We start from the raw sequence: 19,078 nt of genomic DNA, 5'->3' as shown, positions 1-19,078 counted from the left end.
GGGCGGCTTGGCCTCGCCCGCCCGGCCGCGGCACCTCGGTCCTCCCGATGAAGGCTGAGAGGAATTGGCGAGCCCCGCGGGCCCGGCGCTCCCTTCCGCCTGCGTCTCTTGGCAGCGGGGGCTCTGACCCGTGTGGCTGCCCTTGAATGTGAAGGAAAGTGGCAAAAAACGTGTTAGGTGAGGTCAGAGGACCGGCAGCGGGGGTTTTCCCGAAGCCCGTGAGATGTGCAGTGTGTGGAGGAAAAAACCGTTGGCCTGCTTCCTCCACTCCCTCACTGAGCGCGGGCAGGGTGAAGGTGCTGGGCGTGGGGGCAGGTAACGCAGCTAAAATAAAACCTTGTGGCATCCCAAAACCATAACTGTCTCAAACTGGAACTCATCGTTTTCTCAAAGATTGGTATTAGGGATGGAAGAACATCATCTGTATGTGAACGTGCCTAGATCAAAATCAGGCAAAGAATTTGATGTTTCTAAATGTTGGTCATCAGTATTAGAAACTGAAGTTTGACTTGCAGTTGGAACAGTGTGGGTCTGTTTGTGTGTTCTTGTGTTTGTTCCGTTATTTGATGTCTTTACGTGTAATTGTACCTCAAGAACCACTGGGTGAGTTGTAGCTGCTTTTTCCGTGTTTTCTTCAGTTATAAACCATACATCCTGTCCACTCTTCATGTGTGCTGCTCAGGAAAGGTTTTATTTTGTCTAGCTGTGCCAGCACACTATCTTTAAATGCTAGCTAAGTAAGAAACAAGTTCTTGGTTCTTTTGAAGTTTGATGATCCCAAAGCATTGAGTGTGTAAATGGAAACTTTTTTTCTTTCTGTGTTCTCCTAAATAAGTGTTCTGGTGGCATATCGTTTGTATTAACTCCACGTATAGCAAGGGTTGGGAAATTATCTTAATTTGTTCAGAGCCCTTGAGAAAAGAATACTTGTCCCTGACAGCTAAAAATCCCAGCTAGGAGGAATAATCTTGAACAGCTGCAGCACAAAAAAATCTGTTGTGTTCAGACTTGTCTTTGAGCGTTGACTTTTATTCGTAGTGAGTTCCTCAGTGCCAGTGAATGTGAGTGGTGGCATCTTGTGCATTATTCATCTATTCTACCTATAACGAGGCCTTCCTTAGCAAATACTGCCCATTCTCTTTTATGAAATAGTCTTCCTCTGCTTCCTCCCCTCAGATTCTGACCACATGCAGTATTTTGCATCTATTTTCTTGATATTTTGAAGAAAGATGCTTGGTCAGATTCTGCTGTCAAATACGGAACTAGATTTAGTAAAGAAAAATTTATATTACCAGGCTTTCTGATTCCAGCATGTGAAGAAACCGTGCCTTGCAGTGCACATAATTCCAGTGTGAATCATCTCGTTAGCTTGTTACTTGCCAAAGGGAGATGGTGAGTGTAGTTTTCACACCAGTTAAACATTGTCAGTCCAACAGAAGGCTTTTTAGTAGCTTACTTTTGCAAAGCCAGTTCTGCAAAACCTTTATAACAAACCTGCTGCTTCAACAAGCTGATTATTGAATGACTAGGTAACACGAGTGTGTTATAGCAAAATATCTAAGGACCAGTTATGTTTAAAAAAAAAAAAAGAAAGAAACTCCCATGTAAACTTTGGTTGAAAAGGAACAAGAGGTGTGCTCACCTGTGCTCTATCAAAAGGAAGGAGTGTAAGAAAGAATGAGGGAAGGTATGGAAGTTGTGAAGACAGGTGATCTGCTCTCTGTACAGAGAGAGAAAGGTGACCTTCAGTACTGGGCCCGAGTGTTGCCAGGTTGGTGGGCACCACAAAATAGGTTGTGTTTGACTGTGGGCCTTCTGCTATGGAGGTGATCCATTATCCATTTTTAAATAAATGTAAACAAACCCTACAGTATGGAGGATCAGCGCCTTGTGCCATGTAACGTCGTGGAATCCTTGATATGGCTGCTGATTCGGAGCCCTGATGCTCAGTTGTCATGCTGAGTGCCAGTTCTCTGGCTTCAATTGTCAGGCTGTAGGGCTGTGCTTACTGGTGAGAAATGTCAGCTGGGAGAGATGAGGTGTTGTCAGCCATTAATGAGTTAGAAACAGGAGGTGCCTGAACAAATGGAATAGTTAGATGCACAAGGTCACTTAGACTGGGCAGTAGAAGTTTGAGTAGTTCTGGAAGAAGTTCAGCTGCCCTAGTTGTGGCGTACAGGCTTATTGAAACAGCCTGTGGTCATCTCAGATGCAGGAAAATTACTAAAAACTCTTCTGCAAATAGGGCTGAAACATCTAAATGATATATTGGAGGCTAACTTTGTAATTTCTGAATGTCATCTCGGAGTCAGGCTGTGTTTTTACACAGAACCCTAAAAAATGCTTCTGAGAAGTCAACGTAATTGATGATTAGGAGCTAAAACACTGTCACAGAATGAGGAAATCTTAAAGCAGGAGTGAATGGTAAAAAGGGTAATGATAGAGGCCGGACACAGATCTCCTGAGTCTGTACCCCGACTGCTAGCTGCTGCTGTGGGAATAGTTGGTACTACGTGCAGTAAGGCTAAGCTCACGGAGGCACGTCTTGCAGGACTGCAGTGCCAGCTTTGTTTTGTGCACCTGGCTCTTTAGACAAGTATATGTGCTCAGGAGGGATCGTGACCTTGTGTGTCAGAGTGCTGCCGTGCTCCCAGTGTCATGCTGCCTTGGACAGTAACAGATGTTCTGGCGTTGACCTTTTCATCCTGTAGTAAGGGCAGTAGATTGTGAGTTTAGCTGACATGGCTGGCGACGTGTCAACTGGTACAACTTCTTACTGCAGCTATGAAGAGAATTTAGCCCTGTGCTTTCTTTCAGTGCGGTGTTGTCCAATCTGTCTTTGATTTCTGGGCCCTTAAACATTTTCTCGTGAGAGTATGGATGCCTGTGGAGTACCCATAAGCCTGCTGACAGTCTTGCTTAGTTACCTTTGGAACTTTTCAGACTAGGGTTTAATCCATTGATAGACTACTGTAACCATGCACAGAGGATGGGGTGTAACCACTGTTCTTGTGCTTTTGGCTTTGCCTGCAGCTGAACTTCACCATAGTCTTGTCACTGGATGATTTTCATTATGAAAAGTGGGCTATCTCTGTTCTAGAGTATAATTCTTTAGAAAGAGAGGCAATCTTCTGATAATTTCAAGTTGATCTCATGGGAAGCTTTTCATGTCTCAGCAGAGACATCAAAGATTTTTGGAGTTAGTTGCAGAGAGCAGAACGTGGCATTGTTGTGTTCAGTGCCTTGTGCTGGCAGAGCAGGGACATGCTGCATTGTGTATCACTCCTCGTGTTTGGTGATACAGGGTTTGTAGACTGGAATTTTAAGAATAATATAAGTTTATTAATAGATGCTCGTGGTAGTTGTCAAATTTTTGTGAATTTCTGATCTGCTGTAGATGGAGAGAGGCCACATTTTTGCCACTGTGTTTTAAACAACTTTAAATGGACTAAATTCAGAGTGTACATTAGTAAATACAGTTTCATTGCAATTCTGAACTTGCCTTTTAGGGGAGGGAAAGGTTTTATTAATAACTTGTTATAAGAGATTTTATAGAATGAGTAGTTTGTGCTTTATATGAAGAAAATCTGTTAAAATTTCTTCTCTCCTTCATTTAACATGAGAAATAGAAAGAGTAATGTGTTTGGGTTGCCTGATCTTTCCCGAGAGTGTGTCTTGGAAGCAGTATGGAGGGAATTTCTCTCAGGATGTTCAGTAAAAGTTGTCACCAAGTAGTTTAAGCAGATTTTTCACATTAAAAACTGCTGTTTCCTGATAGGTGCAGATAAAAAGCAAACAAAAACCATCCCAGAACCTTAATTGTTTTGTTCTATAATGTGTTGGCTGGAGGTTCCCACCCTTATGCTTTCCTATCAAGTACAAGGGAGAGTCTGTCTCAAACACTGACCTCGTCTTCATGGCAGTTCTTAACTCTGCTGCAGTTTAAGATTGTTCTCTGCCACGATAGACTTGATCATTGATGGTGTTTAATTTAGGGAGAACTCATTTACGTCTGTTCAGCATGGCAAAGATTCACTCTCTTCAGGGTAAGGAGACTAAGCCATGATCTTTGGGCCAAGAGAATGGGATTTAATTTTGAGCAAACTAAGAAAATGTTACTCTTTTTCCACAGGTGAAGTTCTAAAAAACTTAAATAAGTTCTACAAAAGAAAAGAAATCCAAAGACTAGGCGCAGAAAATGGACTAGATGGTAAGAAAATGCTGTGAGATTTTATTTAAATTTAGTGGTAAATCTGTTGTTATTCAAGTGTGGTATTAGGTAGGATCTTTTATAGGTCTCACATCACTGCTTTTTTAGGTTGTCTCTGTCATTCTGTTCAAATAATATGAGATACTACAAGTAAATATAAAAGTTAAGGTATAAGTTTTTAATGGCCTGCTTCAGTGTTTTATTTGTTGGGTGTTTACAAATATGTATTTGTGATACAGATCACATTTACTTTGTTTTTGTTCTGTTTTTTCTTGCAGCTCGCCTGTTTCACCAAGCATTTATAAGCTTTAGGAAGTATATCATGGAGTCCAGTTCTGTGAGTGCTGATTTGCATATTATTCTCAATGATATATGCTGTGGTGCAGGCAAGTATCTGGAGGGCTTGTAAAATAAAATATGCATATTTGTTGTGGTTTTTCACGTATATGCTTACCTACGTAGCTGTGGACTCCCCTACTATGCTATAAAAAGGTTAAAAGTCACTGCTTCACCATCAGAAGCATTTGTACCCATTCTGTGGAGTGCCCTCTCCTAAAATCTTCAGAGTGGAAACAAAAGAGGTGGAAGTCTTGGCGGAAACGAAACCAGTACTGTTCCATTTATTCCTCTCTTTAAAATTCTGTAGTCACTAGGGGGCACTTCAGGAGCTTTCTCCTGGCCAGGTGGCTCTGGTACTTGTGACTGGGTGGCACTTACGTGAGTGAGGGCTGTCATGAGCAGCACCTAAGACCATGATGCTGGCTGGCAACACCAGAAACAGCCTTCTCCACTGTGTGATCTGCAGAACTTTGGCATAGCACCTGCGCTTTTGGTTATGGCAGTTTAAAGGCTACAGTGGCTCTTAGTTTTGTCTTGAGGTATAAAACTACAGATCTTAAATGTTTGCTGTGTTAGGAAATTAAAAGTGTCTTTTTATATTATTTGTGCATAAAATCTTCTACTTTATTTCCTCACTTTGTTCTTTTCTTCCTTACATATGAGCACTGTTTATGTATGTCTTAGAAATCACATATATAGTTTGTTGTGGCAGCTTTGAAGTTTAGGTGAGTTTTGGTCATCAAAGACAAAAGTTCTTCATTTTTTTCACAATAATTTTTATTAATTGGATACTGCGTCTCAATTTAACAAAAACCCAAACCAAAATGCTGCTTTTATTCATGTGTGTTTGGTAATAGTTTTTTTATATCCAGCTAGTTCTTTGAAATTCTGTGAGAACTGGACAATTGGAGTATGCCCTGAAGAGAGACCTTTAAGGCCACGTGTCATCTCCGTGAACGTTCGGAGGAGTGAACCTGGATGTCTCTTCTGAGTTGATTTTTCTATTTCTTTTTTTCTCATCTAGGGATTGGCTGCTCACAATTTTGAAGAAACAGACAAAGTCTTAGTAGCTTAGGGAAGCTGTAAACTATTCTGTTTTTCTTTGTTTATTCAGAAAAGAATTTTAGAAGCTTTTTTTTTATTCCAAGGCAGCATGTGAATTTAGGAAGAAAATGCTAATATCTTTTTAGGACAGAAAATCTATTTCTCACCCAGATTTTCCATAACTTCTAGTTTTATTTAGATGTCCTCTAGACACGTAGGCTAACTACAGTAAACATACTGAAATGAGAATTTTTCTTTTTCCATATTATTGTATTTGTATTACGTTGTTTAATGAGTCCATGTACAGATATTAGTTTTCCTTTCTGCCATAATTATTGAACTTTGTAGAGAGACAGAATTTGAAAGAATTACATGTCTGGTGGAACTAGTAGAATTTTTTTTCTTAAACTTTAATATGAAGATGCACACCTTCAGATAAGCATGCAAGCTTTCTTAAAAGGGTTTGTCTTCTAGGTCACGTGGATGATCTCTTTCACTTTTTCCTGAGGCATGCCAAGCAGATTTTTCCAATGCTGGATTGTATGGATGATCTGCGCAAGATCAGTGATTTGAGGCTGCCACCAAACTGGTCAGTGTGTTGAAGTGGTTGCAGTGTTTCCTTCTCTTAGTGTCAGAGAGTTTCATAGCTTGCGGCCTTAAGTTTTATGGTGTGTAATTGTGCTGTATTTTCAATTCCATTTTGCTGCTTTTGCAATAATATGTGTCAGGAACTCTTGTTACAAGATATATTGCAATCAGTTACAATGGGAGTAAGATTCTATCAGCTATGAAAGTCGCTGAGTTGGTGTTGCCTTTCCAGAAACTTGTCTTCTGGCTGTATCTGTCTGGAATGTAGCACTCCAGAACATTAAAATGTTGATGTATCTAGGGAGAGAGACCACAGTAATGAGACTTTGAACACAGTGTTCAAAGTAAGCGCATTCCACTCTAAATCTTTGAAAGCACTGTATGATGTAAAAGATGAGTGTGTAAGACATAGTTGTTTCTTTATAAAGTCTCCTCTTTTGAGCTTGATCTTTCTGCTTTCAACACACATTAAGAAGTCTATTAATAAGCAAATGTTTAAGCTGATTTGTAGTTTCCCCTGAATCATTATCCAGAATGCCAGTTAAATGTTCAACAGAACTGTTTTCTTGTGTATGTTTAAGGTATCCAGATGCCAGGGCTATTCAGAGAAAGATAATATTCCATGCTGGTCCTACAAACAGTGGAAAAACTTACCATGCTATCCAGAGATTTTTGTCAGCAAAATCTGGAATATACTGCGGTCCACTAAAACTTCTGGCTCATGAGATCTTCCAAAAGAGTAATGATGCTGTCAGTATGTTATATTACTTACCTACATGCTTAGTGCTGGAACAGTCTTGTGAATGCATGTCTGTGAAGCCCTGTAGGTGCTGAGGGCAGTCCCCAGAGCCGGGCGCCTTTGCCGCCTTTGCCCTGTGGTGGTGTCAGCGCCGGCGAGCGCCAGTGGTGTGTTTCTGCTTTGGGCGTGCAGAGGGGAACTTCATTTCCCCACGTGGAACATTGCTTTCCTCAAAGTGCACGCCGTGCAGTCATCCCTCTAACCTCCCTCCCTTTTCCTGTAATTTTTCCCTTCCTGGGTTTAGCCAGGTTCTGCTGTTAGCTTTTTCAGCGTGGAAACAGCGGCTTCTTTTGCCCATGAGCTTTATTTTAGCTTGTGTGCAGGAAATTACCCTTGCTTAACTCCTTCTGCTTCAATGTTTAAACATATTTCACTCAACCATCTAATAAAAAGTTCTGCAGCTTCAGACATGTTGAGTCGAAGAGCAGATCCCTAGAGGAAGCTTTCATTAGTACTTTTTCTTATTGCTTCCAGCATCTTTTAGAAAGCTCCTCACCAGTGTGCTTCCAGCTGCACAGAACCACACCAGTTCTGAGGCATTACAGTAACAAATCACATTAACACTGCATAGTGTGTGTATATACTGTAGTGTTTACCAAATGATTTTGTGGTTTCTATTTTTTTTATAAGTCTGTGATTTAGAATTTGTAATTCCTATTGCTGGATTATCAAAACAATGCTTTTAGATTGGCTTGCCCTAGGAGGTATGTGTAATATGTACCTCACAGTGAATGTGAATACCATGTAGTGCCTTGTTAGTAGAGTTTCTGCACTTTTCTTCTGTGTGTTTAGTGTGTGTTAGGACTTTGCATTTGGGATCATGGATCATACGTAGCCCTTGAGGCTTAAACAAGGCTTCCTGCATGGCTCTGCAGGTGGCTGTAGATATGGAAGGACCAGTCATCTGCCTGATGTTTAGTGAGTGTAGAGCTGACAGAGCATGGTGGCCCCTGCTCTCTCTCACAGCTCGTCCTCGTGAACTCTTGCTGTGTGAATACAAAGCAGCAGGTGTGACGTCCAACAGGGCAGTCACCGAATGAACTGGAAGCTGCAGTGGCTTGCAAGGCTCCTTCACTGCTGGGCCTTGCTTTATGAGCCCGTTATAATACAGCTCTTCTGACAGTTCTTTTGTTGCAGATATGACAGCTCTGAAACTCTCAGAGGAAGATGTAATCTCCTGTGGGAGCAGGGTGGGCACCTGATTACAGCTATCATCTCTTCATTACACCCTTCAGTCTGATAGGACTTAAATACAGGGCACAACACTCAAAAGGCCGAGTAGTTATTTTCTGGATAGCTTCCATTATACTGTCTTAGAAGCTACTTTAAGAAACTGATTTTTTTTCCTCCCCATTTGACAGGGGATTCTGTTATATTAAACTTAACCTGAGTTTTCTGAATTCCTTTAGAATGTGCCATGCGACTTGGTGACAGGAGAAGAGCGTGTGTTTGCCAATGAAGATGCCAGACAAGCTCCTCATATTGCTTGTACCATTGAAATGTGCAGCACTAATACACCTTGTATGTATGCATAATTGTTTCAGTCATATCTATGGTATCTTCATGTGTGTGATGGCTTGGACTCTGAGGTGGCTGAGCTACTTCTTTTCACTCTTATTTGAACAGTTTCTGAACTGTGTTAGAACAGTTAATAAAACCTGGATCACCTCAGAATTAGCTTTTTGGTGGTACAGGGTTAACTTGATTTGAACAACCTTTATTTTTAAGAAAGCCTTCAAGTCCCTTCCTGTGTTGTATTGCTGTTCTAGGTGTTCTTCCTTGGTGCATCATATTTTTATTTTTTGTTTTAAGATGAAGTTGCTGTGATTGATGAAATTCAGATGATCAGAGATCCTGCCAGAGGGTGGGCTTGGACAAGAGCCCTTCTAGGTAAGCTTGTCTGTGTTGACAATGAAATAGTTCAATGTGACTGGAGATGGCACGTTAAATTCAAGCTTAGCAGTCAGTATATTTGTAAGTGGTTACAATATAGGATGAAAAATAAAAGCAAGTACTGTTTTTTCACCTGTCTTCTCACAGCAAGTTAGAGAGATACTTTGCCTCAACAGATTTGTCTGTATGGCAGTAAGTTACCCATCATGTTGTACTGCATAAATGTTTATTAAAAAAATTATTGTCTGAGTTACACGGATGCCTCTTTTCGTTTTGCTTCCTTGGATGATATGGAGCCTTTGTGTTGTTAGATTGTGCTGTCCTTTATGTTGTTTATTTTCTGGAAGTGTGTTCTTTTTTGTTCAGTTAAAATAACACAATGTTTCAGATTTCATTCTGAAGAGATACTGTTAAATGCATGGCAACATGGTGAACAGTAAATGTTTTATAGTGCTAATTTCAGATGGCTCATTTATAGAGCTTCATTGGCTTGTTAAATTCTTCAAAGGATACTTCCTTTGATAATTTCTGAATTTTTCAAGAGGAATTTTTGGAACTAATTTTTATTCAGATTTTGATGTATAGCTCTCTCTTGCCCCCTGCCATTCTTGTCATTTTGATACTAAATTTAACAAGGTGATTTGGCACACTTTCTCTATTTTTTCCTTTGTTTTTTCTATTCTGACTGCATTAGAGATGTATTCGTAATTTTAGAAAGTCATGCAGGGGGAAAAAAAAAAGATTTTCAGTTTTGCTGTGGTTTGGGAGATAGTAAAACATCAGTAGTAAACAAAACGTACTCAAAGCTTTGCTCTATTTTTTCAGTGGTTGAGAGTACCTCTTACTTTGGATGAGAGGGAGCAACAAAGTATTAACTCCTCTGATTATCCTACTAATGTATTTCCAAGCATCACTTGCTGATAGCAAGTAAGATACCCCTAAGGAAGTAGCATATTGTGGGAGAGGCTTTAGGGACTGGTTTGGGTTGTTGAAGGACGTGAAACACAGTCCTCATTTAGCAAGCAAAATGTAAGTTTTGGGTAGCTTAAAAGTTATGTAAAGCTATAAATGTTGCTTATAAATATGTAACATGTTGCATTTTATTTCATTGGATCTTCTTCAGGACTTTGTGCAGAAGAAATCCATGTTTGTGGAGAAGCTGCTGCTATTGACTTGGTGACAGAGCTCATGTACACTACAGGGGAGGAAGTTGAAGTAAGCTTTTTAATTCTGTAAAGTTACAGACAGAACATCAGGTTCTCCTTGCTGGAAAACAGACAAAAAAAAACCAGGCAAAAATTTAGGGTCTCTTGGGGATACCACTGATCAAAGTAAATCTTGCAGGAGTTCTTGTTAAAATATTTCAAATCTTTCTCAATTCCTTTAAACCAAAGGAGACGATGCAAAGTTGTTTGTTTGTTTCTGTGGGGATTATTTGTTTTCTGTGTGGTGTGTTTTGTTGTGTTGTGTTGGTTTGGGATTTTTTTCCTTTTTTTTTTTTGTGTGTCTCTCTTCTGGTTTGTGTGTTTGTTTTTTTTTTTTTTTAAATAATGGTATTGTTTTGTTTAAAGAAGACAAGTGCTTTGCTGAGTTCCCCTCAGGGAACACTACAGCAGTTTAGAGACTTTCTTTACATTCTGTTCTTCCTGGAGGGCACAGTGCCCTCAAGTTTGCTGAGGTTACTGGATTTGTTCATAGTTATTCTCCATATGATGAGGAAAGGAGTTAGAAATGGTATCAACCTCCAGAAGAAAGTGGTGGAATGATCTCTGAAACTCAGATTTATTTTTGTTTTCTTGAGAAGATTCCTTGATGAAGAGTATTTAAAAACATAAAATCTGGTCCTGAGAAAGTCCATCCTGCATGATTTCTTGGTGAATTACCTGTAGCTTTATATATCTGTGTGTGGTGGGGTGTGTAATTCTGAAAGGGACCAGTTACAGCAGATGGCAGAGTGGATACAGACTCTTATTTCTTGATAGAGTTGCTATATAGCCTGCATACTTCTTTTCCTGAGTCTAGTTTACATGTAAAAATATATAATTCTTCTGTTTCTTGAAAAGGCCATTCAGTTCTCAGCTTGGGGAGTGCTGCCAGTATGCAAACACATAAGCTGTTTGTCAGCTTCTCCCCAGTAATTATCCCTTCAGGACTGTGAGAGGTCAGTTGTGATAATAACCATGCTGGCTGATATTCCATGGGAGTTTTTAATCTAAAAATGTATTTCACAACTCCTCTGATTATTCTAGGTCCGAAACTACAAGAGACTCACTCCTCTTACTGTGCTGGATTATGCCTTAGAATCTTTAGATAACCTGCGGCCCGGGGACTGTGTTGTCTGTTTCAGTAAGAATGACATTTATTCTATCAGTCGACAGATTGAAGCCAGGGGATTAGAATGTGCTGTCATATATGGCAGTCTGCCACCAGGTAAAGCACTCTTCCTTTTATTTTCAAGGGAACGTTCTGCTTCTTTCTGCTTTCTTAGAAATAACTTTTTACATGAAGCTGTGCAGGTTTTCCTAGTTCTGCATCTATATATAGTTAGACAAAGTAAACAACTTTCGTTGACTGGTGTTTTAATCTTGGGATTAGACCTTGATTATGTTCTTAATATTGATCTTCAGATAGATATAATTAAACGAGGTCTATCCACAGCTCTGGGAATGATTTAAATCCCTCCTGCCTCCTTTACCCAACAACAGCCAAATAGCGAGCAAATACCTTTTTTCTTTTCCCCCAACCTATTATAAAGGCATCATGTTTAGGGATACATTGTCTGTGTTTTGTAAGAAGGGTTTGCTATGTGAAATGTTTTGTCATTGTGTTTTAGGGACAAAACTTGAACAGGCAAAGAAATTCAATGATCCTAATGATCCGTGCAAAATTTTAGTTGCTACAGATGCAATTGGAATGGGACTCAATTTGTAAGTACTTGGAGCAGGTTACGGTATGATTATTTTTTTTTCTTAGGTGTGATACCTGTATTAATTTCCTCCCTTGTTTCTCCTCAGTTTGACTAATTGTCTAGATATCTGCTATGTCTAGCTAACACAGTGCATACATTTTAATTCTGAAGTAGTGATTGATTTGACTATTGGAACGTGATTGATGTGCACAGGATGATGATTCTCCTGCAATTAGCCAGTAGTCTTAGGCTGCCCTTTTGAGTATACCGTGTCCATAAGTTGTTATGTGTGGTCCCTTGATTTAGAGAGGGGGGGAAAAAAGGCAAAAAAAAAAAAAAAGGCTTTCATCCTTCTGTAGTATGTTGTTCATCCTTCTGTAGTATGTTGTTCGTCCTTCTGTAGTATGTTGTATTCTGGAAATACTTTGCAAAAAAAGGATTCCACTTTGGTTTTGTTCAAATATTTCAGGTGTATAAGAAGAATAATTTTTAACTCTATAGTAAAGCCGACCATCAACGAGAAGGGAGAAAAGGAAATAGACACCATTACCACCTCTCAGGCCCTCCAGATTGCGGGCAGAGCTGGGCGTTACGGCTCGTCCTTCGCACACGGGGAAGTCACCACAATGCATCGCGACGACCTGGTGCAGCTGAAGGAAATTCTGAGCGAGGCCGTGCGCCCTGTGAAGGTGGGAGGCTCAAGACCTCGTTTGTACCCATGTGCTCTGCAGCTAAGTTACTGCATTTTGATGAAAATTTATTTTTTCTTGTGTTTGTTTACAAGTTAGTAAATAAAAATGGATTGTGCCACGCCAGAGCAACTTTGCACATATGTCCTGTTTGGAATATTTCATTTATGTTGAAGCTATTCTTTTAAGAATTCAAAGGTTAAACGCAGAAGTTCTTAATTTCCAAATTAAGTGTGCTAGATAAACTGGATTCTGTAGGGTGCTTTGATTTCTTGCATTTTGTCTTCCTAGATTTTGTTTCTGATGAACACTAACTTAAGGACAATATTGAGAATTAATGGACATTTTTTTTTAATTTTTCCCCTTTAGACAGCTGGCCTACATCCTACTCCTGAGCAGATAGAAATGTTTGCTTATCATCTCCCGGATGCCACTCTATCCAATCTGATTGTAAGAATGATCAAAATATTAACTTCTGCTTTAAAAACTAAGTGTAGTCACTGATTTTGTATTAACGTGCAGTTTGGGAACGTAACAGGCAGCCTTGTGTGTATCTTTTATCAGTTGGGTTCTTCTCTCTGCCACAGCAGTGACTGCAAATATGTTTAGAATGCTTAACTTCTGTGTTATAATGAACTTGAAAGCTGTTGAAGTGTGTAAATATGTTTACTCATGTTGAAGAGTGCAACAAGCTTTTCATTTCACCTTTCCTGTATTTTAAATGTAGGCTTCTTGGTCTAAGGCTGGAAGTATTAGAGATTGAAATTTTGATAAATTTATGTGAAAATTCCTAGGAAACTGGGCTGGTCATGTCAGATTTCTGTACATCTGGGAGCTACTTGATTTTTTTTTCTTGGTTCTGTGGACTTTATGGTAAATCAGTGTCTGCTTAACTTTGAGAAAACAGATTTTGTGGGATCTACTTGATCACATCATTAGTGGGATAGTAGAATTTTTTGGAAGTGTGTAAACCTTTTAAAATAGAAATTAAGATTCCAATGCTGTATTTAAAAAAAAAAAAAAAAAGTAGCATGGTTTTTAGTACAGTGAGACATTCTTAAATACTTCCATGGTTTTAAATGCATATTCTTGTTCTCTGCTGATGTGCTGTTATGTAGCAAAGTGTATGATTTGTAACCTGGATGTAAAAGATAATACTTAGAGAACTTCTGGAAGACTTAGGCTGGTAGAGTAACAACACAGCTTTAAAACTGTACTCTTGAGAATTTCTGGGCTAGCAGAGAAATATGAAGATAAAAACCCCATGTAGCTGTCAATCTCTTTTAAGTATTCAGTCACATATTTAATTAAGAAGCTTGGTGTGCTTTCTTTTAAAAAAGTTTTCAAAGATTTACACTAGAGAAATAACTTTGGGGGCACATAAAAATCTCCCTTCAATGTGCCGGTGGCATCTTCTGTTTCTCCAAACCTTGGATATGTTTCAGGAGTTCTTTGAACTCCTCTATTGTAATACCGTATTTATCTTGTGATTTCTTGTTTCCTAAAATAGATCTCTTCCTTACATTGGGCTAAAAATATCTTCAGTTATTGAATTTCATGCTGTAAAGTTAGCTTTCTGGATCATGCTACGTGACAAAACTGCAATGAGTTCTAAACATAGTAACTAGTTCCTGGGATTCTTTCTAACAAAAATTTACACTTCCAGAACACTGTATTTGTTACTTGGGAGATTAATTTAAAGTGCTTAAATAAAGCATAGTGTGTTATAACTTCTCTGATCCTGCATTAGGGAATTGAATTAAAATCCTGTTAAAAGAGTAGAGGGAACTCCCAGGCTCCCTTTGAAACACTAAATCACTTCCTGGTTTGGTAATGCAAAGTTTAACCATCCTCTCCTGTAATAACATCATCTTCATTTTGTTATGTTTTCACAGGATATCTTTGTGAGTCTCTCACAAGTTGATGGGCTTTACTTTGTCTGCAATATTGATGACTTTAAATTTCTAGCAGATATGATTCAGCACATTCCACTAAATTTGCAATCACGATACGTCTTCTGCACTGCACCCCTAAATAGAAAAGAGCCTTTTGTGTGTACCATGTTGTTGAAGGTCAGTTATTGTTTTCCTGCAAACATGTTATTTATATTGGAGCAAGAGGGTCTTGATGCTTTGAGACTATATCTAGCTGCTATATTCATTGTGGGTCTTGTCATGCAATCATTTGAGAGCATTCTTAAGGTGCTCACAGGTAGTGATATAAACTAGATGGAGATATGTATAATTAATTAAAATTGCAGTCTTCACCTTTTCTCTTGGCCAGAGCTTTTAACTTCAGAGAACTGGTTCTCATTTTATGATGCAAATGAAAATTTGCATAGCTGTTCTGCTGTTTGCCTCAGAGAATCCTGCTGCTTGTCTTGCCGGTGATCTTTGAGCTGGGGAGATCAGAACTGTATAACGTGGTCACTTGTGCATTCTTAATCTTTGCACTACAGTGTGTCTAAAAGTAGTCCTGAAAAACCAAGATACTGCTGCGTGAAGGTGTTAGCTTGTCAACAAAAGCAAAGAATGTGGGGAGAACTGTATAACGTGGTCACTTGTGCACTCTTAATCTTTGCACTACAATGTGTATAAAAGTAGTCCTGAAAAACTAAGATACTGCTGCTTGAAGGTGTTAGCTTGTCAACATAAGCAAAGAATGTGGGATTAAGTGTGATTGCTGAAATTACACTATAGTTACATAAAATTAAAACCCCAGAAAATACACTGCTGTAAGTTCCTCTCAGGATGACGTCATTTCACGTTCCAGATCTGGATGAACTGTTTCCCACTGTGCTCCCAGAGTGATTATATTGAGGAATTTGTAATCAGGTGATTGCAGTTTTTCAAGGTTAACAATTTTGTTTGGGATTAAAGGCAGTATCACCTTTGTCCCCTTTGAGAGACTGCATTAAACATTTTTAATAAAATACTGTAAAAAGGAAACTGATGTGGTGCCCTCATGCCACAGGTATTAGACTGGTGGTTTTCAAAAATGGCTAATAATGTTCTTTAAAAACTAAGTGATTTAAAATGGTTTTAAAAGTGCCTTATTAAGAAAATGCTGAGCATTTAGATCCCAAGTAATGAAGGTATAGAGGGGCATAATGTGATGTTGGAGGGAGCTATGCTGCTGTGAATGACGGTGTGAGTTTAAGTCCCATTTCTCAGCAAAAAACCCTTCTGTTTTTATCCATTTTGAAAGCAGTTATTACAAGTCATCAGTACTCCTGAAAATTTTAAATTTAAATATTATTTGGCTTGTTTAGCTGTTAGTAAAAGAGCGGAAATGTCTAGGTTTCAGAAGGGCTCATGTCTAGGGCAGGTTGATCTGTTTGGGTTAAGAATAGTGTGTTTCCTAAGGCAGGGAACACACTTAACATTTTCGCAATGCTAGAGAATCTAAAAGAAGATAATTAACAGAACAGTAACAGGAGAAATAAAGAAAGAAGAAGCCTGTCTGCTTTGGTAGGTGAAATTATTGGCCTTCAGTGTTTTGCTTTTCAGGGTAGCTCTGTACTTCTGTTGCTTAACTCTGTGCATGGCCCGTGGAGAAATTGTGTTAATGAGGCCCTGGAAAGGAGAGGTGACTCCTGTGTTGAGTAATTAAGTAAAAGAATGTGTGGCATTTGGGCTGTGTAAAAACAAAGATATTTTCTGGAGTGTTCCATGTATATAGACTCAAGGGAATTTAGCTCTTTTGGGATTTCTTCTTTCCTGACTAACTGAATCTGCTTGGTTTTCAGTTTGCAAGGCAGTTCAGCAGAAATGAGCCTGTGACGTTTGACTGGCTCTGTCGGCACACCAAGTGGCCGCTGGCCGCTCCAAAGAACATCAAAGAACTTGTACACCTTGAAGCTGTTCATGATGTTTTTGACCTCTATCTGTGGCTGAGGTATTGTCCTTGTGCTTGAAAATTATTTTTTTTGTTTCCTAGTATTTATGACTTACCATCCTAGAAAAGCAGTGTCTTCAAGTCTGTGTGTTTGTGGTGCAGCATGGGCTCCTTTGGCCCTTTAGAGGATATTGACAGATGCAGATGTAGCTGTGTTGTGGGAGTAAGTCATGGCTTCTGCAGGGAACAGTTTGTGACTGGCAGGGGGAGAAGGTTGGAAACAAGGTGACCCTGGACTGGAGTAACTGAAGCACCACTTAAAATACAGTGGCCTTCCCATGCAAGATGTAATGACCTTTTTTCCCAGTCAGCAGTCCTTTAGAGAGGAGGTTTAATTGTGTGTTGTTTTGCCTCTCTTCAGTTACCGCTTCGTGGATATGTTCCCCGATGCTGTCCTTGTAAGGGATATTCAGAAAAAACTAGACGACATTATACAAGTTGGTGTCTGCAACATCACAAAGCTGATCCGAGCTTCACAATCTGCAGCTGCTCCTGGCACAGCAGAAGTCATGTCTGAAGACTTTCCTCTTTCAAGGACTAAAAGGGATACCAGGGCATTTCCAGACCATCAGCGTCCAAGATCCACAGAGGCTCTCTCTATTGCAGTGGAGGTTCCAGGAGAGAGAAGAGCAAAGAACTTGAAAGCCTATCGGTCTAGTACAAGGCAGGAGGATCTGAAAAGCCATGGGCGTGGGTCTCTTGCCAACAGATTGCTGCGTGAAGGACTTCTAACACATGAAATGCTGAGACAGCTGGAGAGCGAGTGGCAGGATCAGCACAAGAATGGTAGATATGGCCTTGGTTCAAAAAGAGATGAGCAGAGTAGTTCCAAGGAAACGGGGAGAAAGAAGAAGTAGAACCATGTCCTAATTCTGTTTAGTTTTTATCCATAAAATAAAATACTATTTTAATAACTTCTTTGGCATTTCATGTTTACACTGCTGCAGCTCCTTGATGTTTTTCCTTCTCCTGTCACCAGTTACGGGAAGCACTTGGAGAATTGGACTCTTACCAGCTCAGAGGCCATAGGTTTGCTTTTACCACTGAGCTGTACACTTTCTCAGTCACGGTGTTCAGCGTAAGTGTATGATCTGCTGCTATGTGAAAATTTGAACTTGATGTCTTCTTGCAAGATATCCTCACATCGCTAATAAACGTCAGATATTTCACTAGTAATGAATTAGCTACTCATTCCGTCCCTTCCCAAAGGGCAGGGTTTAACAGATAACAAACAAGTAATGAGCAACCTGGCAGGAGATTGGGTCAGAACGGTGATAGGAGTCATGCGCCTCTAACCTTTGTGTCCTGTGAAAATGTGGAAGGAGGCGAAAAGCGTTCGTGTTCATGCACTGGGGAACAATGAAACCCTGGCCACAGGAATTTTTGATTAAATTCCAATTCTGTCATCTGAGGGGTAATTACTGAAACAAAGCAAAATCTGTCCTTGCTCTTTAAACTGTATTCTTTCTCGTAGGAAAGCTCATGGTACTGTTGCAGGCAAAGTTTCAGGGGAGAAAAAAGGTTGTGTTATGATTTTGGAGAGGAAGGAGATGTTAGAGCATAGGTATCATTTATTTCTTTTTGAGCAATTCAAGTGTCTGTTTCTCCTTGACTTTTCTAACTCAGTTTCATACAAATTATTCTATTGTGTTGTCCTTCATAAATATTTTTTTGCCTCCCATGCCAGTTTGTTCATGGTATCTGAATTTTGAGAGGAGACATAAAATATTTTACTTTAGCTCACAACACAGCCTATAGTTTAAGTAACAGCTTGTGGTTTGTTATTTTTGCTAGAATTATTTCCACATACCTATTTTATCATGGCTGTCATAAGCTGAAAAAGTTAGGTGCTTACCACTTTGAGGAAGGTTTAATTTGTTGGAATTAAGTTCCTGGAGAAAAGGATTGTTTTTTTTTTTCCTGATGCAGTGTCACTGAATAATGTTGAAAGCAGTGCAGGACCAGGCAATGCCCCTTTCATACACATGCAGATGCTCTGTCATTTGGTTGTAGTGTGAACAGCTTTAAGGTATGCTTTTGAGCTCCCAGTAGAGTTCTCCACTGGAGAGTGGAAAGAATCAGGTACTGAAACTGCTGTATATTCACAGAAGTGGGGTTCAGTGCTAGGACATGTTGCTGGGGCTGCCCGAGGGGAATAGTGCTGCTGCAACCATATTTCTGGGGCTGGCTACGTATGAGCCTGCAGATCCTGCTTGTGTTAGTGTTGGCACACTTGTAAAGACCAGGCTGAATTTCACTGTGTCGAATACCTGACTTTCTAAAATGATCAACTACCTGTTTCTGCAGGTTGAAAAGTTTGCTCTGACTCCTCTTTGCTTCCTTCTAGTAACAATATTTTAAGTTGCTGGTCAGGAACAAGTCTGCAGCATTTTGTATAATTTAACAGCTTTTTCCCAGTGTTTTAACTTTTAACAGCTGTTTTTAGTGTATTGTACTCTTTTGCTGTTATTTACTAAAAAGCAAGAAGTGCGTAAACGTTTCTAGTCCACGTGATCTTGTGCTGATTTCAGTAGGAGACTGGTGGGAAGGGAAAGTTTGAGGTCCTTCCCCTGCAAAGCCCTGTCTTTCTTTCCTCCCCCAAGAAGAACAGAAGTGGTGATGTCTGTGTGGCAGTGGCCGTGTGAATGTCGTGATTTTCCTGCTTTGCAGATGAGTAATTCTGCTTTTCTTTCCCAGAGTCCCGACAGCCT

At 39.7% G+C, this 19,078-nt stretch overlaps 1 protein-coding gene across 1 annotated transcript; it reads left to right on the top strand.

Moving 5' to 3' along the window:
• The first annotated feature begins 4,062 nt into the window (after positions 1-4,062).
• SUPV3L1 (suppressor of var1, 3-like 1 (S. cerevisiae)) lies at positions 4,063-17,543 on the top strand. Its single transcript, XM_008944013.1, has 14 exons — positions 4,063-4,210; positions 4,489-4,596; positions 6,068-6,182; positions 6,763-6,931; positions 8,390-8,501; positions 8,793-8,870; positions 9,997-10,088; positions 11,123-11,303; positions 11,707-11,800; positions 12,251-12,470; positions 12,840-12,920; positions 14,366-14,542; positions 16,219-16,367; positions 16,729-17,543. The coding sequence occupies exons 1-14, from the start codon at positions 4,063-4,065 to the stop codon at positions 17,222-17,224; spliced, it is 2,220 nt and encodes a 739-aa protein (XP_008942261.1). The 3' UTR covers positions 17,225-17,543.
• The last annotated feature ends 1,535 nt before the right edge of the window (positions 17,544-19,078 follow it).

This window comes from Merops nubicus, unplaced genomic scaffold, assembly GCF_000691845.1.
Source record: "Merops nubicus isolate BGI_N331 unplaced genomic scaffold, ASM69184v1 scaffold29797, whole genome shotgun sequence".
Classification (NCBI taxonomy): Eukaryota; Metazoa; Chordata; class Aves; order Coraciiformes; family Meropidae; genus Merops; species Merops nubicus.
This window is presented reverse-complemented; position numbering and strand designations above follow the sequence as displayed.

What these genes read in the sequence shown, in the direction of transcription:
- SUPV3L1 (XM_008944013.1), top strand. Translation starts at nt 4,063, where the DNA reads ATGATCTTTGGGCCAAGAGAATGGGATTTAATTTTGAGCAAACTAAGA. An exon ending in CGCAGAAAATGGACTAGATG is followed by an intron (nt 4,211 to 4,488) that starts GTAAGAAAATGC and finishes TTTTTCTTGCAG; the next exon opens with CTCGCCTGTTTCACCAAGCA. An exon ending in TGTGTACCATGTTGTTGAAG is followed by an intron (nt 14,543 to 16,218) that starts GTCAGTTATTGT and finishes CTTGGTTTTCAG; the next exon opens with TTTGCAAGGCAGTTCAGCAG.